This window comes from Bacillus rossius, chromosome 1 (genome assembly GCF_032445375.1).
Source record: "Bacillus rossius redtenbacheri isolate Brsri chromosome 1, Brsri_v3, whole genome shotgun sequence".
NCBI classification, from domain to species: Eukaryota; Metazoa; Arthropoda; class Insecta; order Phasmatodea; family Bacillidae; genus Bacillus; species Bacillus rossius.
Window position 1 is genome coordinate 102,353,241 of NC_086330.1, and position 24,882 is coordinate 102,378,122.

Here is a 24,882-nt window from a genome sequence, read left to right on the forward strand (position 1 = left end):
GGCTACAGCCCTAATGGTTATAGGTAGAGACATGCAAAAGGTGTGTTTATTTTGTGATGAAAAGTGGTGTTATTTTCCCTTAAAATCGGTGTTATTTTTACCTAAAAGTGGGGTTATTTTTTTTTTATTTTTACAATTTCATGTGTAAGAAATATGAAGAGAACTTTGTAATATAATTGCTCCATCAATTGAAACATTATAAATTAAAATTACACAAATATAGGTTAAAAAGACGTAAGTTTAAGAACTCAGATTATAAATTAAGTCAACCCAATAATTTCAGAACCAAAGTACTTTGACACAACATTTAACTTTCAAATGAAAAAATAGCCATTGTAGCTCAATTTTCTTGTTTCAAATTAGTTCTCTTGTCAGTGAGAACATTATTGTATTGTAACAAGAAGCGTTCCGAATCAACTTTTGCACACATCCACACTGCTTCCAGGCACTTGTCAGAAAATTCAGGTTGTGAAAGTTTTAAAACTTGAAGTGCCTTCACTACATCCACACTGCTTTCCTTCATTTGTTTCTCAACTATCTGTTTTAACTCTCCAAAACCGGTGATCAGCTCCTGGCGGTGCATTTCTTTCAGAGTAGAAACTTTACACAACTTAGCAAGCAAACTAGGGCTCATGTCCGTAATCAAAATATTTTTTGGATTAAAGACAGTCAGTGTTTCAAAGTCAAGTCTGCTTTGATCTGTAGCCATCAAGCTGGTAAGCTTCACCAGAGATTTTGTAGACACTTGCACTACACTTATTTTCACAGCAGCTGCTTTCGTGGTGTTCATGTGGTCCAAAACTTGTTTTGTTTCATCAAAAAAATGCACTCCATGTTTCCAAAGTTGCGCTGCACCTTGGTAAGCTCACTATGCAAAATATGAGCGTTTGGCTAGCTCCAGTCTTCTAGCCTCGTTATTAAAGTATTTTCGGATTTTAAAAATTTTTTTTTTAACACATATCGCCCAACTACGTATTTACCCTCGCATATAATCCACTATCACGAAATTCGCGCTCACGAAGTTTGGTGATTGCTTGAGGTTTCGGCATATTTTACATTTTCAAACCTATGCTGAGAAATATGAAGACGTTTTCTATCACAAACTACAGTTTTTATAAAATAGTTGCACTGTATACAACATTTTTAAACAAAAATTATCATTCTTAAACATAAAACGTAATTGTTAAGTTTGTTTACTGTAAGAGAACAAAATTAAAACAGTTTGCACAGTCCATAGTACATGCAAGATGAATAGTTGTGCGTAATTTATAATTTGCTTCGCGACACAAGTGCTGTAACGCACAAAATATCCAACAAAATGGCTGTACAATACATTTTGACTCTGTAAACGTGCCTTCGAGACATGAGCGTTTAGTGCACGAATGCAGTTCGCCAAGAACGCGTTGTATCAAATAAATAATGAAACGTAAACATTGGCAAGTGTAGTCTTTACGTTGATGGTGTTATCAGTGGTGACAACGGCTATTTATTTACTTTTTTTATGTTACCAAATGGCGGGAAATTGTGGTTATTCGTGGTAAACAAACGTATTTCGCAAAAAAAAATTCGCGATATCAGAAATGATGTAAAAGTGAGGTTATTCGTGTTAAACTTACGAATTTAGCGTAAAAATTAGTTTTATCGTAAATGCGAAATTTGCATGTCCCTAGTTATAGGGTATGGGACCCTGTGACAGGCAACGTACAAGTGTCAAGAGATGTGACATTCGATGAGACTGACGTGGTGTACGAGGAGGAGGAAAAACCAGGTGCAACAAAATTGAAGATCAGCAATGGAGATGAGAATAAATGTGAAGGTGTGACAAGAGCGATAAGTACAGAACCGACAGTGACAGAAAGCGACGAAGAGTTTTATGGGTTTGAAAACAAGGACGACGATCTCTCACTAACAAGACCAAAGAGAAAATCAACAAAACCAAAGCACCTGGAGAACTACGAACTGTATGTTGCCTACTGCCTGGTAAGTTAGGGAGATCCTCAAACCTATGAGGAAGCAGTGCAAGAAAGTGGAGAATGGAGAGAGGCCATCAATAAGGAACTGGAAGCACACAATAAGTTCGGAACCTGGAAACCAGCGGACCTACCAGAGAATGTCAGGCCTATCGAGACAAAATGGGTATTTCACACTAAAGCAGATGGAACTAAAAAGGCCAGATTAGTGGCCAAAGGGTTTCAAACAGACACACAGGTAGAAGTGTATGCACCGGTCGCCAGATTACCTACCATCAGATTAGTCTTGTCATGTTCACTTCAGAAGGATTGGAGCATTAAGCAGATGGATGTACCAACCGCCTTTCTCAACGGTACACTTGACACGGAAGTATATATTTTCCCGCCAAAGGGAGTGAAAAAGGGGGAGAAGGTTCTGAAGCTACAACGTGCTCTATATGGACTACGTGAGTCTCCAAGATGCTGGAACAATAGGTTTAACGAGTTTGCAACGAAGAACGATTTAAGCAAGTCAGTTTTTGATGCATGTTTGTATGTGGGAGATGCATTGTGGCTGGTGATATGGGTAGATGACATTCTCTTGATGGGTGAAGAAGCTAAAATAGAACAATTGTCAGTAAAACTAAAAGAAGAATTTAATGCAAAAGATGTGGGACAAGTACAGTGCTTCATTGGTACAGAATTAATTATATCAGATGACAGAATTGAAATGTCACAGCATAAGCTTATCGAAAAAATGGTGAAGAGATTTAACTTAGAGAACTGCAAAGGATCTTCATCTCCTATGGAAGACAGACCGGAAATCAGCGAATCAGATGCAGTGATTGAGGTACCGTATCGAGAACTGGTCGGTAGCCTAACCTACCTATCCCAAATCAGCAGGCCAGAGATAGCATTCGCCACAGCATATTTGAGTCGCTTTCTGGACCGCCCAACTAGGGTCTTGTGGAATGCAGCAAAGAGAGTGCTTCGGTATGTGAAGGGGTCAAGTGACAAGAAACTAACATACCACAAATGTCCAGACCAGTTATCGCAGATAATCACATATGCAGATTCAGACTGGGGGGGGAGGGGCGACCAGACAGACCGTAAAAGTGTGAGTGGGGTGGCATCATTCCATTCAGGCAATCTGGTATCCTGGAATTCGAAAAAGCAGCCCATCGTTGCCTTAAGCTCTGCAGAAGCAGATTACACATCGTGCAGCATCGCAGCATCGGATCTGCTGTACCTGAAGGGGCTCCTATCAGAGTTTGTGGGTGAAGTTAAGGGTTGTCTCATGGTTGATAATCAGGGCGCTATTCATATGATGAAGAATTATGAAAACACCAAGTGCTCAAAGCATATATAGACATAAAATTCCACTTCATAAAAGACATTGTTGATAAGCAACTAATAGACGTGGCCTATGTAGAGTCAAGCAGAAATGTCGCAGACATTCTCACCAAACCATTAACTGCTACCAAATTTTGTGTGTACAGAGAAATGTTATGTTTAAAATAATGTGTATGGCAAACTTTTTCTTTGTAGTGGAGGGTTGACTTTGTGTGCATGGTCTATTGTTATACAATTTCAAGTTATGTGTCTGTTTGTCAGAATGTTAATGCTATACTTGAAATTGACAGGGGGTGTTACGAGATTGTAAACAAACCTACTAGTGTGGTATCATGCCACCAGAGTGCATAGAGGTAAATAAAGTATCCAAGATGGATGTTGTTATTCTCTTGTCTCCATTTATTCGTGCATATAACTAGGAAAGTGTTAACAGTAAACTGTGCTTATGTTAGTTGGATGATATCAGTTACTAATGAACCAATGGAAAAAGGTAAGATTCAATGGCAAAAATGTTTTTTTTTTTTCCTAGCAGTGCAAAATGTAAATGCACTCTGTAAATAGTTAGCCAAAATTAATAAGCCCACTTAATTTTAATACTTTTTTCAAATATTATACTAAGTTTAAGGTAACAATAATTTCCCAAAAGTGTAACTGTACCACAAAAGCTCGAACTCGAGCTCGCTCGAAGCTTGAGAACTTTCATGTAGGCTCGCTCGAGCTCGGCTCGAAGTAATATTCTTAGGCTCGCAGACCTCTAAAAATAAAGGCATATATTTTTAGCTTATTGTGAAAGTAATAAGTAGCTTTAACACATAGGTCTACGTAATTCTTATTTTTGTAAAATAATTTGTTTCAATGTATGTACAGTACACTCCCTATTTAACGCGGTTGTCGGGGGACATAACTTTTACCCGCGTTGTTGCATAACCGCGATGTTTCGATGTGACTAAGGTCAAAAGGCATAAAACACCGCCTGTGTTCTAATAGGTCGGCAAGCACGCACAGTATAGACAGCCCGCCTTATGTGCGGACTTTGCATCCGCAGTTTTCACTAAACGCGGGTGAAAAAATAAAAATAATAAATTTTAAAGATAAATATTAAATGTTGAATTTATTTTTCCGCGTGCCGCGCACAGTTTGTCGTACGGCCTACGAGCGCGCCACACGCCGCCATACACACGTGCGGCACACACGCTGCTGCCAGTCTCGTGGTGTCAGCCACAGTATCTGCTTCGTCAGTGTCCGTAACAAAGTAAGTGCAGTGTGTGCGGTTACACACGATTCTGTGGTCAAAGTCTTCTAAATAGAAAGGCCGTAAAGATACTTCAAACCGAATATGAATCGCAAAGTACCGAGTTTGATTGACAAAATAAAAATTCTAGATTTACTTACTGATAGCGTGTCTTTTGCAGAAGTAGGCCGCAGATACGGGAAAAACGATTCTAGCATTCGTACAATAAAAAAATAAAGAACCGTCTATCATGTCAAGTGGTTAAACTTTATTATCCATGTTTACAGTAAATTATAAATGGTCACATGTGGGAAACAAAAATTGCACCAAATTAATTTTAGCGCAATCAGTGGCGCCGTATTAAAAAGTCTGTTAAACTTTGTATTTACTTATTCCACCAAACGCTGTGTCGAGTTGCTGAGTGTGTGTGTGGCTCGGATCGGCAAGTGGGCCGCTACACATAAACATTTCCGGGGCTTGTTTACTACCTCACGGCAAAAGTGGTACAGTATGGTTCACGTAAGTATTGGACCACTGGGAATTCCTCTGCAAAGATTAAAAATACGCTAGCTGATTTACTTTACTATTTAATGTTAAAACATTATACCAAAGTAAAAAGATGAACATGTATAATACAATGAATTACACAATAATATTACGTCTGTAGGTTCACGTTGTAACAAAACATTTATATACAGATGTTCAGTAAAATAGCAATTAATACAGTACATACTGTACCGCAAAAGATGTAAAAAAATAAAATAAGTCATAGTTAAGTGCTCCACACTAAATGGGAAGATTCTGGAGTGGAATTTTAAACACCGGACTACCTGATTTTGCCTTGTACGCAGCGACGCTGCTCAGTCAAGTGACTCATGCTCTGCCTGTGTGCTGCGTGAACACATTCCCTTTCCCACCCACTCCACCTACCGTGTTTCTGCCCGCTCCAATCTCTAACTCTCTCTACGCCTTATCTTTCCCTCCTACCTTTTCCCTCTCCGACAGTATACTTCAACGACCCCGCTAATGAGTTTTTCGTTTTTGTGACATTGTACCAAGCGCTAAACAAGACTGACTGTAAAAACACGTCTTCAATAACGTACGGTCAACAATGACTTGTCTCCGCTTGTCAACACACGTGACCACGAGAAGTGTGCAGATGGGAAATGAGTGAACTACATACTCAAGGTCACCAGACTTCCCCCCTTTCGGCTTACTCATCGCCACTCTCATCACTAGCGCTTATATTCCACCCCTCCCGTCTACCTGGGTGTCTTGGTCGCATATTCTCTGCTCGCCTTTCCCCTCCCAGCCGCGGCGCCTCTCCTCACCCAGCGCTTGCCGTCATCCAAGCCTATCCAACATCAATCCCCAGCCGAGTCACGTTGGATGATGTCGCTGGACGGTGGGCTTTATCGGGTGCCCTGTCCGATGCTTCATTTGTGAGATAAAGCGACGTTAAAAACTAGTGTTTCAGAAAATAACTCTGGGCTGGATTGGACCATAGTTTGAAAACCCTACAAGATAGAGGAATAATGTATGGAGATATCTTGTTTAGAATTTCACTGCGGACATTTTCTACGCCTAGGCTTTTTTCTGCCCGATGCTTAGTTTGTGAGTTACGACGCAAAATTATCCTAATCAGCTGTCAACCATTTATTCCATTATTATTATTCATTTCTGATTGGGGGACATGGTTTGACCCGCGATATACCCGATTCCGCGATCAATCGGGGCGCGATATACCGGGAGTTTACTATACAGCCTACCATAAATCTTATGTCAAAGTGTTTTATTTTGTATGTAAACTGTAGCAGTGTAGCCTATATAAATCTGTGAATGTTGTATATAAAAGTAACAAATAGCATTTAAAGAAGTACTTACATTCAAGTTAATTATTATCTCTACTACTGCCAACTGGAAATTGTATGTAATAAAATAATATTGTCAACTCTTTTGTTTGTGAAACTATTTATCCTTAAGTAATATGAGTATATAAACTTAATGCAAATTATTATGATAATAAAACATAAAAATGAAAGAAAAGATTCGAAATTGGAATCAAATTTCAAATAGTTGATAGGGATTCGACTCGGATTCGAATCAAACTGAAAATGGAGGATTCGCACAGCTCTAATTGTTAGGAATGTAAATTTATATTCTGATTCTATTTGTGTACATCTAGTTGGTGGTGTATATATGCATCGTTGGTTGATTCCGAAAAGAGATGATGTCTGTGTACTATCATGAAGTAAACTGTAAAATTGTTAATACACTTTTTCTAAATAGCATCATTATTCCATATACTAACAATGGTTATTGGCCCAGTCTTTAATGGATTATTTGAAATTAATTTTTCTATGGTTGTGAGAGTTTTTTTTTTCGTGTGCGGAAAATGTCATATTGAGTTTACTTAACCTCAACCCCATGACGGATATTGTCTTGGCCGAATCGTTATTGTGTCTCAAAAATTTGTGCTTCAAGTTCAGTATCTATGGTAGAAAAATTAGTTGGGAGAGAAAACTTTTCAACATGGAAATTTGCAATGAAGGCATATTTGGTTCACAACGATTAATGGGATGTGATAGAGAGTGCCTCAGAAGCTCTGAAAATGGACGAAGCCTGGAAAGAAAAGGGATAAAAAAGGCTCACTCTCACATAGTTAGTTTTCTTTGTTGACAAAAAACAAATTATTTGCACATACGTGATACTAAAACTGTAGCAGAAGCGTGGAAGGCTTTGGAAAATGCTTTCAAAGATTTGGGTCTTCCTACTGAGATCTTTAGTAACGATGACCTTAGATAAATGAAAGTCCATTGGCTATTATTGTGATAGAATTATCACAACTACATTTAAGTTAAATGAAATGAATTTCAGTGTGAGTGATGACGGGATAGTTACCCTTTTGTGAGCTGGTTTACCAGACTACTACAAACAGATGATCATGGCTCTTGAAAATTCTAGGACACCCATTACAGGGGATTCCATTAAAGTTAAGCTTTTGCAAGAAGTCAGGAATGAAGGCTTAAATCAAAATGAGTCAGCATTATATATATAGTAAGAGGCAAATTCAGAAGCACTCAAGTAATTTAAGTGTAATAAAATCTAACCATTTGGCTAAACATTGTTGGCAGAAATCAAACATGAATTCGGGAAAAAATTTATACTAAAACCTTCTCTTGCTATTTATCAATGGAGTGATAAAAAAAAGGGATTTTTCTATTTGCAAGTTCAACCCTCAGTTATACAATAAAAAAGAGCTGTGGTTTTTGGATTCTTGTGCATCAGTACATGTAACAAATTATGTCAGCAAGCTCCATGATGTGAAACCTAGCAGACATCTCTGGCAGATTTTCAATGGTTAATAGGCTTTTGAGGGGGAGGTCTAAGGAGTTTTGCATATCTCCTTTTAAACTGTCAACTTGTTATCTGTAAGCAAGATAGTAGAACATGGTCATGTAGTAACTTTTGACTAGATGGGAGGTCATATTTGTGATGCTAAGACTGGTGAGTTATTTGCAACTGCCTATTTAAGAAATTGAATTTATTGCGTGAATACCCCAGCAATGATGAAATGTTATTACACAGAAAACAGAAGGCTAGGATATTTAAATAGGAAATGTTATATAGGAAATGTGGGGTAGTTAGGTTGGTAGGCCTGCAGTGTAAATAGAGGCCAGTTTGTAATGATGGTGGCCAGCGGGTCGGTCGTTGGTTCATGGTGATTGTATACAGGAGTGAGGACTGCAACCTAAATATGTGTTGAGGGACATAACAGGAAAGGAATGTTGAAACTCGGTAGAAATTTTGAAAGTGTGGATGAAGACATTGTAGTTGAAGACCCATGTGATCTGTGTATTATGGGAAAGCAGTCACGATTACTATTTAAGCAGAGCAAGAAGCATTCAGAAAACATTCTAGATCTCATTCATTACAGATAGGTATCGGTGGGCCTATGGAAACCCCATCTGTCAGTGGCTGTTGTTACTTCTTAGTTTTTATTGATGACTACTCTCGAATGATGTTTGTTTATTTCCTGAAAGAAAAGTCTGAAGTCAACAAAGTCTTCAGAGAATTTAAAGCTACTGTTGAGAAGCAAACTGGCAGAGCAATCAAAACACTCAGGTCAGATAATGGTGGGGAGTATGTTAATGTAGTGTGTTAATGTTAACATATTTTAATTTCCCTTGTTTTTTTTAAAACATTATGGTTAGTGATGTTAATTTAATTTATTTTTACCTTTAGTATTTTATTTTACCACTTTTTCTTGTGCTTTTGTTTACCTAAGTTTAGAAGGTTGGCAATAATGCCGGGAGGTGATAAAAGATAAATATTTTGTAATTTCAACTAGTCAATAAGTTTGTAACTTTTTATAACAGTATTTTGTAATATTTTTATTATTTTTTATAATCATCAGTGTGGGGCACAGATCACTGTTTGATTATTTATTCTATGTGTGAGACCTTTGATCAGAGTCTTCATCGTGTGACGTGCGACACTAACGCTCGGTCGCAGCGATGGCAAAAGAGAGAGAGACTGGAACTGGAAGTCGAGGTGCACTGGCCGGATGTACACTTCGATCTCCACGTGTGGAACTTCGTGCAGCGCGATTAGGAACATTTTATTGGACATGGCTCTTGTTTCGTCCACATGAAATGTGTTAAACGGTTTTGAAGCTGTATGGTGAGATTAGGACCTTACGAGTGCACGAGAGTTTATGGTGCCAGCGCATCGGCTATTCACGAGGTGGCACGCGTATTTTTTGCCTGTTTAATGGTAATGCATTTGTGAGGGCCAAGTTGACTTTCACCATGGCTCTACTCGCAAGCATGCTAATCAAGGATTGTGAAGTGTAAGGGCATAAGAAGAAGATGGACCATGCTACGGGTTGTAAGTACGCTCTACACCACGCTGACAAACCTGGACTACTAGTAATTGGATCACTGTTTAAAAATTTTGCTATGGTTTTCTCACAGCAGTTTACCCATGTGTTACACCTTTTGACTTTTTCGAATGCTCCGTCAGTGACATCACTCCACCTGAATGTCCTCAACATGAGTCGTATAACTATCAGCATAGTGCAGGACTGTGTACGAATCTTACTAATTTTTTTTGCGAGAAACTGTTTTTAATTTTCTTTTGCTGGTCAGCTTAATATCTCTTTTTAACGGTGTAGAATTTAAACTGTTGTTATTGCGTTTCTGCACCCCAGGACTATTGTTACGTACTATTTAAAGGACTTTATCATATTTCATTATAAAATTATTTGTAATGTGGTTAATTTTGCGTAGTTATTAAACTCTGTTCATTTGCTTCTATGTTGGGGGCCACTTTCTTTTTGATAAAGAGATCATGTGCATGATCATTTTGCACTTTGGCTTAGTAAAATAAAAATAATGATTTTTAAACTTTGCCATATTTTTGTTGTAATTTCTTTTGATTATTCATGCGCCATGCCCATGTATATTGTCATGTTTGTGTATTTGTTCGCATGTTAGTGCCTGGTAAAATAAATTTCATGAATTAAATAATTTTGTTGGCTTGGAGTTACTTTTCATATCTCACTGCTAATCATGCAGCCTTAAATTTTGATTACTCTGCTATTAACTTTTGCCCACTCCTGGCATTTGGTAGGAACAAATATTTTTTTATAGAGAAACAGTCTAGTCAGGGAGTGGGGACGGGGGTAGCTAACTGTGTGGAACAGTAGCAAGATTTTTTCACCCTCAGTAGAGATTTAAAATTATCTTTGTACCGAAGGTATCGTCCATTAGCTTACAGTACGATATACCTCAGAGCAAAATAGTGTGGCAGAAAGAGCCAACAGAACACTTGTGGAAAAAGCTCAAAAATAATGCTTTTTGATGCAGGCTTAAAACAGAAGCAGTGTCAACAGCAGCCTATTTAACCAACAGGTCCCCTTCTACTCTCGGAGGGATGACGCCCCATCAAATATAGCATGGTAGGAAACCACACTTGTCTCACCTAAGAGTTTTTGGTTGCACAGCTATGGTGTGTGTTCCAATACCTTGTTTACAAAAGTGGGACCCAATAACTAAAAAACTAACTTTTGTTGGGTACTGTGACTCAACTAAAGAGTTTAGGTTTCTGGACCTTGAAACTAATAATGTTTTAATCAGCAGAGATGTGACTTTCTTAGAAGGTAAGAATTACATGAACATGCAATCTTCAGAGAAAGTGGAAGGAAGTGCACTGCACAACGAGCCCAACCTTCTGCCCTAGGAAGAAAATGTACTGATTCAAGACGAGGACATTGATGAACCATTCCTTGGCTTTGAAGACCAGCATGTAGAACACGTCAGAAAACTACTCGGTGTTCTGCGCAGCCCCCAAAACCCAAAGTGTGGCCTGATCACACTTGTTTAACTGAGGAAGCAAACACCCATGAAGATATCAAGCCTGACAAGGGGAGAATTCCAAGAACTGGCACAAGGTTATTATGAAAGAATGTTCTTCATTAAAAAAAAAAATGCCTTTGATGAAGTAAACTTACCAAAAGGCGTAAAACTCCTAAAAACAAAATGGGTTATGAAAGTCAAACCTGGCTATGATGACAAAACAGAAGATTTTAAGTCTCACCTTGTAATGAAAGGGTGTAGTCAGGTATATGGCTCTAACTACACCGAAACTTATTCACCTGTTGTTAAATTTCCTTCCATCAGATGCTTATTTTCTCTCTCAGCAAAAGAAGATTTCAAAATTGATTGTATGGATGTAACAGCAGCATACTTATATGGGGATCTCCGTGAGGATATCTATTTTATCCCACTGAAAGAATTTGGCGTTACTGAAGATGGTAAAGTGTGGAAATCAAAGAAAACTGTGTATAGATTAAAGCAGTCAGGAAGGAACTGGAATCAGAATATAGAGTGCTTTCAGAATTCATCCCTGCATTTACCAATTAAGGGATGGTGAAAACCTAGTTATAATTGCTCTGTACAATGATGATTTACTATTCTTTGTAAATAACAGAGACTTCTGAACAAGCTGAAGAGATCTCTACAGAAGTGTTTTGAGGTAAAAGACTTTGGTCCAGTCAGTCATAATCTAGGTATGACTATCACCAGGAATCGTGAAGAAGGTACAATATGGATCTCGCAGGAGAGCTACATCAGTGAGATTTTGGACAAATTTGCCATGGCAAATGCCAACTCTGTGGTTACCCCACTTGATCCTGGACTATGCTGAAGATGAACAAGATTCCCATCCAAGAGGTCATTGGCAGCTTGCTGTATGTTTCTCAGATCAGTAGACCAGAATTTCTTTTGCAACTAACCTTTTAAGTAGGTTCAATAAGTGTCATAAAAAGGAACATTAACTTGCATATTGACATTAAATATTGCTTTATCAGAAAGCATGTTGAGTCAAAAATTGTCAACATAATGTAAGTACTCTCAAAGCAGATGATAACGGATGCTTTAACTAATCCTTTAAACAAAACCAAATATGAGGCATGTGTATAGTATTTTGGTCTGACCAAGTGACTTCTATGTTATGTGATGATTATCTGAGTCTAACAATTTTTCTATTGCTGTGTGTAAGAGTTTGCAACAATAAATTTAAGGGATGGTGATAGGAATGTAAATTTACATTTCTGTATCTAGGTGTGTACATCTAGTTGGTGATGTATATGCATCTTTGGTTGTTTCCAAAAATAGATGATGTCTGTGTACTATCATGAAGTAAACTGTAATATTGTTAGTCCATTTTTTTGGAACAGCATCGTTATTCCATATCCTAACATTTATCTCCAATTTACAAGTATGTGAGACATTGAATGCTATTGAAAGATAATAGTAGAGAATTGTATCTAAATCAAGGGCAGATCCAGGAAGAATTTTTGGCAGGGTATGTCGTACAAAAAAGGATAAACTTGCTAAACATGACATTAATAAGTCAGATCTAATTCTCAAATACTGAACTTTAGTGTTTAGTACTTTCATGCAACTAACACATGAATTTAAGTATTTAAGTAAACATAAATGAGCCCTCCAAAATAAATATGATATTAAATTCAGGCTCAGGAGGGGTTATTGCCTTTGGAGTTGCACTCGAGCTAAATGTGACCAGACTGCTATATTGCTTCTAACATTAGTGTGCCGTGCTTGCTCGCAGTATGGACGCTTGTACGAGGTGTGCAAACCCATCAGCCAGAAGTACAATGTGGCCACCACGAAGGCGATGGGCAGTTACATGGATGCCATCGTGGTGGACAGTGACGTCACCGCTCGGGAGTGTGTCATGTTCCTGAAGCGTCACATGAGCGAGCGGGAAACCTTCCTGCCCCTCAACAGCCTTCAGCTGAAGCCGCTCAAGAGCCACCTCAGGTAACCGTTTCGCCTGCGTTCCAACACCCGGTTCAACAAAATATAGAGTGATCATATTGATAAACATATTTATCACAAGGCATACGTCAGCTTTGCTAAAAATTATAATTTATTAAGAAACATTTTAGGGTTATTGTTACACTGAAATGAATGGTAATAATGTATGCTTTATAGATTTATACAGAGAATTAAATTTAATTTTGACTTAATTTTTTTTTTCAATGCTAGTATACTAGAAATGTTTGGTTGAAGTACATTTTTCAGAAAAAAAATTACATATTTTTTGAATATGATTCTATTGGTAAGTCTCCCATGTAGGCTAACCATCTTACTGGCAAGGCCAACATGTCAAGGAGAATGTACTCGAAAATATTTTTTTTTGCTGAGATAGGCCCTAGCTCTTTTTTATACCAGATAATATCAACTCATGTCCTTAGAGTGTGAAAGTAGCTTCACTCTGTGGTTGGTTGGAAAGGAGTGGGTGTTATGATGGGTTGAGGATAGTGATGACCCGATATCTGATAGCCAGTATAGGTAATCAGTATTATTAGTACTTTTTCCTATATTGGCTATCTGTAAAATGAAACCAATATTATTGGTTATCAGTTACACAATTTCTCATCTACTTGGAACATAACAAGGGAAGTGTTCCTGTACCGCATCTCAGGTTACTGGTGCATAAGAAATACAACACTAATGGTGTTGCCGTTATTTCTCTGTCTGCTTCCTATCCTGCCTTATTGTTAGGATGCTTTGGGGGGGAGGGGGGGGGAGAGTCCCGTGCTACTCCTATTCCCCTCCCTATTTCCTGCACTACAAACAAAAGCTTGCATTTTACATAAAGATAATCTATTATATTATAACTGTCAGACATATGTGTCAGTAAAAGAGGGCACAGCTAAACTTGGGGTGAAAGTAAAAGAGGGCACAGCTAAACGTGGGGTGAAAACTGACAGTTTTCAGGCCTCCTATACAAATTATTTTCTCTTTTGTTTTCTCTACATTTGAGAGAGTATGAATGTGACATGCAGACTCCATTCAAGAGCAGTGTCTGCCACATGTTAAGGTTCCTTCAAAACATGGCAAATAAAACTTTTACAGATCTAGTTTGTTTTCTCTACATTTGAGAGAGTATGAATGTGACACGTAGACTCCATTCGTAAGCAGTGTCTGCCCCATGTTACGGTTCCTTCAAAACATGGCAAAGAAAACTTTTACAGATCTAGTTTGTTTTCTCTACATTTGAGAGAGTATGAATGCGGCATGCAGACTCCATTTGCAAGCAGTGTCTGCCCCATGTTACGGTTCCTTCAAAACATGGCAAAGAAAACTTTTACAGATCTAGTGGAAGACATTAAGCCACAAATGTAATAAATAAGAGTTTTTATATCCTGACATGCTCTACATGTTTTTTTAGGTTAGCTAATTGACAGCGATTGACCATATGCCAACCTGCCCTCCTCGCCCTCTCCCCTAGGATAGAAACTGCGCCGGAGATTTTTATGTGACAGCTCAGGCAGTTAGCTTCTTCCTGTGGGTCTGACAAATAAGGGCCATCTCATGTTGCAAGGAAAAACTTTGGCGCCTTTTACACAAGCAAGCATGCATTGGAGAGAAAAAGAAATGAACGTCCTTATCTTTTACTGTCAACTATTTTTCTAATCTTAAATAAAAAAAATAAAAAGTGTTTAGTATGGATTCTATTTTTGCGTGATAATTTTATTTATTTATTATTACTTTTTCCTCACTTATCAGAATAAAATGTACATTTCTGCAGCCCGGAAAAATTGTAAGAGATTAAAATGAATTGCTAGCAGCTGCTTATCCTGTAAACAAGCACACATGATTATTCCACCCCTCCTTTTTTCTTCTTTCTCTACCTTTAAGATGCTTTCTTCTGACAGGGTTTAGAGCACTATTAACAAAGGAAAATACTTGCACTACAAATATTTTACTCATACTACTTAGGTTTGTTTAAATTATGAAATACACCAAAATACTATGTACCAAATTTTAAAACTGTGTTATGTGGTACTGAATAATCATATATTTAATAGAGACAAAGCAAAATTCCTGACATAATGTTTCAGAATTTGCAAAACACCCGGATTTTAAGCCTTTTGAAAAGGTGCGTAGTTATAGGCAGTAATGGTAATGTGTTCACCTTTCAAACATAGCTTCATACCTAAGTTAATCTTGATATTGTATAATTAATTTTGGTTTTTTACCATTTGGCTTTTTATTTACATACTGTGACATTTGTTTAACTTGATAATGTCTTTAACATTGTTCTCACTACTGTGTGTTATGCAGAACAGGCTGATAATGCACTCTTTGTATCACTGGTATTTTTTTAATGTAGCTAATATTTATGTTATTTTCAATTTCATCTTGACTTTGATTCAAATTGAAAAAAAGTTTTTCATTACTATCCTAGAAGAGGAGAACATTTTATTCAATGTTGGATCCATGTTCAAGAAAGATCTAATTAATGCAAATTAACTAAAAAGCAGTGATACTTACCACAAGTTTTACATATAGATCGACTGTGTGTTCTGATGTTGGGGACAAGTCAGAAGTTTATTTTTTATTTATTTATACTGGATTAATATTTGTCATGATACTGGGCTGCTACAATCAAGAATTTGCAGAAGTTATTTCCAGAAAATGTGTTAGCATATTCATTAATAAAACCAAAAGAGATAAATTAAGGTACCGTGTTTTTTCGCATAATCGTTGCACATTTTATACTAAAATCAAGTTTGAAAAGTAGGTGTGCGATGATTATGTGAAAAAAGCATTTTTTGTTAGGTAAAGTTATTCATAAAAACAAAACTTATTCAAGGAAAGTACGCTCATTAAAAAAGTAGAGTATACAAAAGCACGCCAAACAATTTAAATTAATAAGTCATGCAACAAAAACATTTTGTTCAACTTTAAATAGAAAAACCAAAACTGTGACGTGAACGTGAGTCGGAGTGCATAACTATCGTAGTGCACGCCATGAGAAAGCGTTGGCTATCAAATGTAGTTAACTCGGCACCAGACATAGCGCACGCATTGCATGCACAATCAATGAACTATCTGTATCGATATTCGACTACGTGCACGCACTCTATACGGAAATCAACATAACCAAACACGAATGATGCCAACTAACGCTGGCTACATTTTTATAAGCGGTACACAGCAGCGATGAAGACGAAAAGATAAAAGTTATAATGTTTGAAATGTCTTTAAGCGCTCAGAATCTAGAAACATCATGCAACGTTTATGCGAGAAATATTTTTTCTCCAAATTTTGATGTCCTAAAATAACGGTCCAACGATTATGCGCGTACGATGATTATGTGATAAAACATGGTACTACTAAGTTGCTCTAAATGGGAAATTTTCAAAAACACAAGTATGTTGAATGATTGGTACTCAAATGACCAATCAAGAAGTATTTTCTGTATTCTTTCATTTTTTCTTCTGTCTGTTTGAGAATCACATTTCCTTGTAAATGTTGAGGAAGGCTGCTTGCTGAGTAAGAAGTCCTTTTTTGTTATTAAGTGTACCTATAGCATATGTAGAAAGTTTTATTTCTTGTATTGTGCTTATGAATTTTATTCTTAAGAATAAGTACAGATTATCATAGCAATATAAATATACTAAAAATAGTGTTCTGATGAATTGTTACTGAGCTTTCTCTGTACCATTCATGTCAAGTTTTTCAGTAAACAGTAATGTATAGCGAGTAACGATTACAGATACTACTGGTAAACTCTTGTCCGCAGTTGCTTCTTACTACTCATATACAGCCCTGTTAAATTTTTAGAGAGCTTTTAGTGGAAATATCAAAATGTTAAAAAATAAGAGTGATTAATAGGTCTTAAAGCTTAACACATTCATTACTAGAAATTTGCAGATACTAGTTAACTAGTTTATTCAATAAACTTGAATTAACATTTTTTTAAAACTATAAACAATATTGGTTATCAGGTATCGGATTGGTAAAATATTAATCATCGGTACCTGTATGGGAACCAGGTTTTTTTTTCAGTATCGGGCCATCACTAGTTGAGGTCTTCAAGAACAGTAAAATGAGAAGAAGAAGGTTAAAGGAAAAGTGTTACATAAGGGAAGTGGGATTGACTAGGGACATGGAATGGCACTGTGTGGCAACTAAGGATTGTGTAGACTTGCTGCTGATCCTTCGCTGGCTGGCATCGATGTGGAGTGACAATTCCTGGCGTTGGTATTTGCTGGTGGTAGATGCACCAATAAGCAGGAAATATGTCAGTATGTAAGCAGTTGCTTTAGTGGAGGCAGGCATTCTATTCAGATAAGGGCATTGGTCTCCCGCTCACTTGTATGCAGTTTGGGCAAAGATGAAAAGAATAAATGGTTGCACTGGCATGTTGTGTGACAAACGTGGACATATGTGCTAATGCTTTCTCTTTGCCGGTCAGTATGTATATACGAGAATTGTCCAAAAATTAAAGCCAGTTTTCGTTTTAAAAATCAGGAAGATTTTATTCCTACAATATTTGTACATGGCATTCGTTTGTACGTGTCTACACTATTTTTATATGTAATTCCTGGCAAGTTCAAAGAACTTGTTGAGTTGGAGAACAAAGTCTTTGATCCCTTTGTCATAAAAATCTCCCGCCGTGGTCTGCAACCAGTTTGATACCTCTTCCTGGACTTCCTCATCAGTCGTAAAGTGTTTCCTGTTCAAATGTTGCTTTAGTGAAGGAAGAGATGGAAACCACTGGATGCCAGGTCAGGGTCATAGCAGGATGGATAAGAACATCCCACTTAAAAGATTGCAGGAGCCTGGTGGTTACAGCTGCTGTATGGAGGTGGGCGTGTTCATGCAACAAACTACATATTGTCCTTGCTCAACCTCCCTCTTCACTTGTTTTCAATTGCGTTTCAAAAAAATTTTTAACGTTTCATAATAACGATCAGCATTTATTGTGCTCCCTTCAGGCAAAATTCTGATGAGAAGAACTTCTTTTCGATCCCAAAACACACTTGCCATTTCTTTTTTTGTCAGAGATTGCATTTTGGACTCAGGAGTGTGATGGTAATGCCATGTTTTGTCATCTGTAATGATTGAATTCAAAAAATCATCTCCTATCCTTTCAAAACATTCCAAAAATTTCTGAGCACTTTCCACATGTTTTTCTACCTAAACGTCTGTCAATATTTTCGGCACCCAACAAGCGCACACCTTCCTGTGCCCCAATTTGTCAGTTAAAATGGTTTTGATAGTTGATTTGCTGACTTCTGGAATCAAAATTACGCGGTCCCAGACTGTCAGACGGCGGTCTTCACAAAGTTTAGCCTGAGTTTTCTCCAACACTGTGTCACCAATTCAAGACCTCCTTCCCCTTCCTTCCTGGTCATGCACATTGATTCTACCACTCGAGAACTCAGCATATCATTTCCTAACATTACGCTGGTTAATCACATTGCCATAAATGGCCATCAGACAATGATGAATTTCAACTGGGCTGACCTTCTCTGTGTTAAGAAAGTGAATAACAGAGAGCACTTCACATTTGGTGGGAGATGGCAGTGGAGCGTCTATCTCCAACAGCAGCCACAGCCAGACTGGATAAACTACCAAGCCGAGTGAATGCCCGCTGTGGAGGGGGAAGTACATACTAGAAGCTAGTGTTTCCAACTAGTGAAATATTTCATCCGTATTTGGACAACTTTCTGATATTCTACAAATAAAAACTTCTAACACTTAAAAAATATTTTATAGGAAATAAGTAAAAATTAATATTTGAACATGATTTGTCTACAAGCATAAATAATGACCTAGCTTATTTAGCCTTGTTCATCTGCACTGTTTGCAATGGGTGAGCACTAGGAGGTAGGCAAGAAATTGTTCCATTCCTCTACCTTTTGTCAGCAAACTGGCTAGCAAAGAGGAAGCACTGGTATGTACCAGTCCCCATTTGTCACTCAACATGCCAGCACACTCTTTTCTTCTTTCCATCTTTGCTAGAATTGCGTACAAGTGAGCAGGAGTGTGTGTGTGTATGGGGGGGGGGGGGGGGGCAGAGAGAGCGAGAGAAAGAGAGAAGAATAAATTAATGATCCTCAGTTATTGATGAGGCTAGAGCTTGAATGATCCAGCCAGAGATTTCAAACAGTTTAAGATTATTTCTGGCATTTTGTTTGTGTTAACATTTTTTGTGCACTTGATTAAATATATTTTGAATATTGATTGCACTATTATTATTTTTTATTTGAATTATGACTTCTTCCAGGAACATAACAGAGCCAGGCAACGTCAAACTGCTGTTTGATGTGCTGAATTTCTCTCCGCCAGAAGTGGAGACCGCGGTGTGGTTTGCCACGGCTAATGTGTTGGTCTGCCAGACATCAGAAGATGCTGAGTACGTGGCATATAACATGGAGAGCAGAACTCATTACGATGTAACTCCCTTCACAATTTTATTTTTTTGCAATATTTAAGCTGTCTTCTAGTAGTTAAGAATTTAGAGTACAGTAGAATCTCGTTATAGCGAGCACGGTAATAGCGAGAACACGGCTATAACGAGGTATTTTTGAGGAATTTACGGCGTGATCGCTTGAAGCGCGCTTTTGTTATTTGTCTGCTTTATCTCCACCCCTCTCGCTCGCCACGAGACATCTTGCCGTTGACGCCAGTCACATTCTTCAGCCTTGCAGTCGCCACCTAAGTGCGTGGCTTTAAAAATAGAATCCCATCCTTTCTTTCTTTTATCAAACTTCCGTTAGTTATCTGTGCCGTCTGCCGTGTGTAGACAAAGTTTGAGATTGGAACAGAAACAACGTAAGAAAGTATTTTTTACAAATTAGAAATATGTTTTTGTTTTTATAATCGCGTATTTTCACGTTTTTTGATTGTTATCTTAAAAGAGATAATATTAAAAAGCCGCTCTAATGAGATTTAATTGTTTCTTGGTTAACAAAAACTATTAATTATCAAATATTGTTAATTGTTTAAATTCTATTTATTATTTACGCGACGGCATACTGTACGCGTACGCAATACGACTGAATTTGTTGCTGCAACATAACATTGCATGTTATGCGGTATCAGAAGTAACGAGTAACGTAACGATAGTAACTAGTACATACGGGTACACATTTTTTCGTTACTTTTACACCTCTAGTAGGCACTACCGTATTTATTTCCGAATCGCTAGGGCAGTTTTCTTGTAACTTTTGTTTCGGTCAGTTGTTGGGGTATCTGTCCGGGAAAGGGGTTGTAATGGTTTGAGTTTAATCCCAAATTTATTTTCTAAAAAAGTTGACAGGTTTCTTTAAATGAAAAAATTATAGTTTTCCAGCGACTATTTCGTTTGAGGCGTACGTGCGTTGCCGCAGCCGCATTCCTGCTTTTTTGTAAGGAATTAAATCGTCGCGCTACACTAGTACCACCTGTTAGCAACATCCGAAACCAACATGGCCGCCAGCAGACTGCCCGCGTCGACAATAGATAGCAGGACAATGCTGCGTCGGCCGCGGGCTGAGATGCTATACTTACGTGGCGTGGTAGGGTATTCTGGTTATTTTGACGCAATCGGTGATCGCATCCGTACTTATGGGGTATCGTTTTAAAGAGAATTCACACATCTGCTCACAGAAATTAAGATTTCCTTAATATAACCTGTTATTTTCCAATTATACAGGTTTAAACACGATTTTTATGCTATTTTCGGTTAATTTATTTTTTGGGGGCCAAAATTTGTCCAATTCGGTTATAGCGAGGACACGGTTATAGCGAGGATCAAACCCGGAACCTTGACACCTCGCTATAACGGGACTCTAGTGTATTTGTTGATTCATGTAAAATTAAAATAAAATATAAAATGTAAAAATTTGTAATTGAAAACTTTTTTTCAGTTCTCTGGGTAGATATTATTTCTTGGAATTATGTTTTAGTGCATCTGCAAAAAACATCATAACTGTATCTATGTTCTATATTTTATGTTCATTTGCTAGTATGTAATTAGTTGGAAGTATTCTTAAATTTTTATCCTTTGCCAATTATGATTATTAATAGTATTATGTTCTGCACATGTCTTTATTTATTAAAGACAGAACTCTTAACATTGTAGGTTTCCTTTCAAAAACATGGCTACAGTTCAACTGTCACATACATAATACCAACCAGACAACACAACTATCTTAACCCAGATAATGCCAACCTTGTCATACAAAATATCTTAACCTAAATACATAACATATCTTTTCCCTTAATTTAGTACACTACAAAATCATTTAGTCTGTTTGGTAATCATGTTACTCTCTTTGAAGTTCTAAGTGTCTCATTATCTTGTTGCCGACGACAGCCATTTCCCATCCTGAATGCCAACATGTCTTCGGATTCTTCTACCCCTATAGATGGTGTCTGCGCTCGAGATGGTACTCTCCAAAACCTCTGAAAGGTTCCCAGTCTTGAGCCTCAGGAGGTGCTGGTTCTCTGGGTGGTGATCTTGGTCTTGAATCTTTAGCTGAACAGCCAGGCTTCTAGTGTACCACTGCCACATCCTTATGTACTGCTTGCTTGCTATTATCCTCTTGTCTCTGGCCAGCCGAATAGATTGTGATGCTAGACTTCTCCCCTTTTGAATAACCCTCCGCAACTTGTGGCCATGCTCTTCGGAGTAACTGATCAGTGTGATGCCTATATGATTATCCACTACTACTTGACACTACATATGTCAAGGGCCCTTCCTTTGCCTTGATGACTCCCAACAGCCATTTTTTAGCCCCACTGTGATTCCTGTACAGCACTGGATCTTCAATATCAAAACATCTCACCGTTTCAGGGATGTTCGAAGTTTGACGATCCTCACAAGCCTTTGGGTGTATCTGTTCCAATGTTGTACGCAATGACCTACCCATCAGCAGCATTGATGGCATCTTGTTAGTCACTGTACAGGGTTTTGTCGGCAAAGAAAACAGCATACGAGCCAATCTTGTTTGCCAATCACCACTCGAAAGTTTCTTAAGTTTCCCCTTAATAGTTTGTACCATTCTTTCAGCCTGGCCGTTTGTATATGGGTGAAAAGTGTTATTCGTATTAGTCGAATCCCATTCTTTGCTAGAAAAGTTCTTATTTCCGCAGACACAAAAGCTGTTCCATTGTCACATGTGGTAGGCCATGCCAGCTGAATATGTCTCTAAGTTCTCTGATGACTGATGCAGAGGTCATACACTGCACCCTCCTGACTTCTGGCCACCTGGAATATGCATCAACAACTATCAGGAACACTTGCCCTTGAAATGGGCCAAAAAAATCTATGTGTATTCTTTGCCATGGTTTTGTTTCTGCAATCCAAGAAACGTCTTTCACTTTTGGGGGGTTTGCTCATTGCTGCTGACATTCTACATATTGTCCAACAATTGCTTCAATGTCAGTGTCCATCTTAGGCCACCACATGTAGATGCGGGCTAACGCCTTGGACCTGATAACTCCATCATGTGCTGCATGCAGTACCTGTAACAAATGTGTCCTTAAAGATGGTGGAATAATCACACGGTTCCCCCACAAGATGCGACCCTTTTAGACAGACAGTTGTTCTTTACGACGAACATATGGACGAAGATCTTCTGCAACATCTCCCTCTGGCCAACCCATACAAGTGTTTTGTTTAACTTGAGCCAGTGTTGGATCCTCTTCTGTAACTTGTGCTATTTTGTCTGCTCTTACTGGCAAATCTGACATTTCTTCCAGCATCAACACATCACCCACTACTGGAATTTTAAACATCTTGACTGCATAGGCAACCAGCTGAATGCATCAGCATGGCCAATCTTGGTCCCTGCCTTGTGAACTAGCTTGTAGTCGTACATGGCTAGCCACAAACTCCAACGCAACAGCCGGGGAGACAGTATGTCTGGTGTTTTCTTAGTGGGATCCTATAGGCGCAGTAAGAGATTGTGGTCGCTCACAATAATAAATGGTCTTCCTGTCACATACTGGCGGAATTTCGTGACTCCAAACATAATAGCTAGTGTTTCTTTATCCAATTGTGAGTAGTTTCTTTCCTGCTTATGCAAGGTTCGTGATCCAAAAGCAATAGGTGCCTCACACCCATCTTCTATTACATGGGCCAAGACTGCACCCACTCCATAATCCGAAGCATCACAGGTGAGAATGAGATGCTTTTGTGGATCATAGTGTGTTAGCACCACATCCGACTGCAACAATTCTTTTGCTTTGCCAAATGCCTCACTATGTTCATGGGTCCATTTCCAAGGGGTCCCATGATCCAACAAGCGGTGAAGGGGTTCTAACACAAAAGCTTTATCCTTCAGGAATCTCTCTTAAAGTTCAAAAGACCCAGAAATGTTTGAAGCTCTTTATGGGAGGTCAGTTCTGGAGCCTTGTGGATCGATTCAATCTTCTTCTGTGTTGGATGCACACCTTCTTCATCAATTCTGTACCCCAAAAACACAACACTGTGTACAGTAAACCTGCATTTTGACTTTTTCAGCCGCAGTCCTGCCCTATCTATCCTTCTCAAGACCTCACGTACCCGCTGCCAGTGTTCCTCTGCATTTCTTCCAGTAACTAAAATATCATCTAACAATACCACTACCCCAGCTATCCCCGCCAACATCATATCCATTAAATAGATTGATTTATTAATTTATTTGATAAACTAAATTGCTACCTAATTACTGCTTTGCTGTAATATCTATGCAAAAATATTATAGGTAGTTTCCTTGGATGGTACATACTACAAGAAAAATGGTCTTATCTCCGGTGGACAAGTTGATTTGGCACGCAAGGCAAAGCGTTGGGATGAAAAAGCATTTAATGAATTAAAGGCTCGTAAGGTAAGTTAAGTAGTTAATAGTAATTTAGTGCACTCAAGATGAGAATTTTAGATGTTTTGTGGTATAATGCTTAAAAATGCACTATGTAAAAATTTTATACTTCACTATTACGTGATCAAAATAAAAATAAGCCTAATTCATACTACAAAAAACAAAATAGCATCATAATTAATTGAAACACTAATTGTAATTTGTTAATTTTTTTATTATTTTACATACTGATGCATTTCTACCAGTGTTCTAAACAATACATAGATTTAACTATGTTTTGAGTGCTTAATGAATGTTCATTTGGTTAATTTTAATTAACTCTTTTAGTTTGAAGTTCATTTTTTTCTTTTGTAATGAAAAAATGGAATTAAGTATTAGTTTCTATTTTTAATGTCAAGCATTGTAACTATTCAATTGTATAGAATGACCTGAATATAAGGTGACAATGAACATGACAACCTTGACCATACAATCTGATACGGGGGCCGTAGTCTCTGATATTTACTGACTGAATTTTAATGTGTGCTCGGGTTTTATGGGCGCCACCGTGCCATGTGCACGGACCGATGTGAAACTCTTTCCCAGGGTCGTGACGTCGCCCATGTGAGGTGTGATTTTAATTTCCCCCTGAATACACCTAGCACGAATCCCTGCCCGCTCTCAGCGTCGGGCACGCTATTATCTACGCAGTGGGCTCTCAGGCGTCCCACACGCCGTCACACTCCACGTGGCGAAACATATTTAAATAATAAAATAATACATTTGATTTACACACCTGATTTATTCGGCGAATGCAACTTACACACGTACACGATTGAAACTGTTTAAAACGCCCGCGGCACGAATCGATTAAGGTGTGAAGACCCCCACGTGGTCACATCTTACATTACGTATTACAAAAGAGAAAAGACCGTTACTGGTCGTAAGACAATTAGTCATGCAGTCCCCCGACCGAGAGGAGCTCCGAGGACGAAAAGAACATGATTTATATGGAATTAAAGTGAAACAGAATTACTTGGCGGTGAAAACAAGCGGTGAGGTCCCCGGAGTGCTGGCGCGTCTACTCTCGGTCGTTGATGGCGGCGGACTTTGCTGAGATCATGGCTCGGCTCGACTAACATGGCGTCCTCCCGCCGAAACAATTGCCGTTAAATATATTTGCGAATTCG

At 38.2% G+C, this 24,882-nt stretch overlaps 1 protein-coding gene across 3 annotated transcripts in view; it reads left to right on the plus strand.

The window, feature by feature from the left end:
- Positions 1-24,882, plus strand: part of LOC134540903 (structural maintenance of chromosomes protein 1A-like) — a 151,457-nt gene that overhangs the window by 27,911 nt on the left and 98,664 nt on the right. For all 3 annotated transcript variants that reach the window (XM_063383972.1, XM_063383989.1, XM_063383981.1), the window contains exons 10-12: positions 12,670-12,881; positions 19,153-19,321; positions 23,600-23,722. In XM_063383972.1, the coding sequence (XP_063240042.1) occupies positions 12,670-12,881; positions 19,153-19,321; positions 23,600-23,722 (504 nt within the window). The remainder of the gene's footprint in view (positions 1-12,669; positions 12,882-19,152; positions 19,322-23,599; positions 23,723-24,882) is intronic.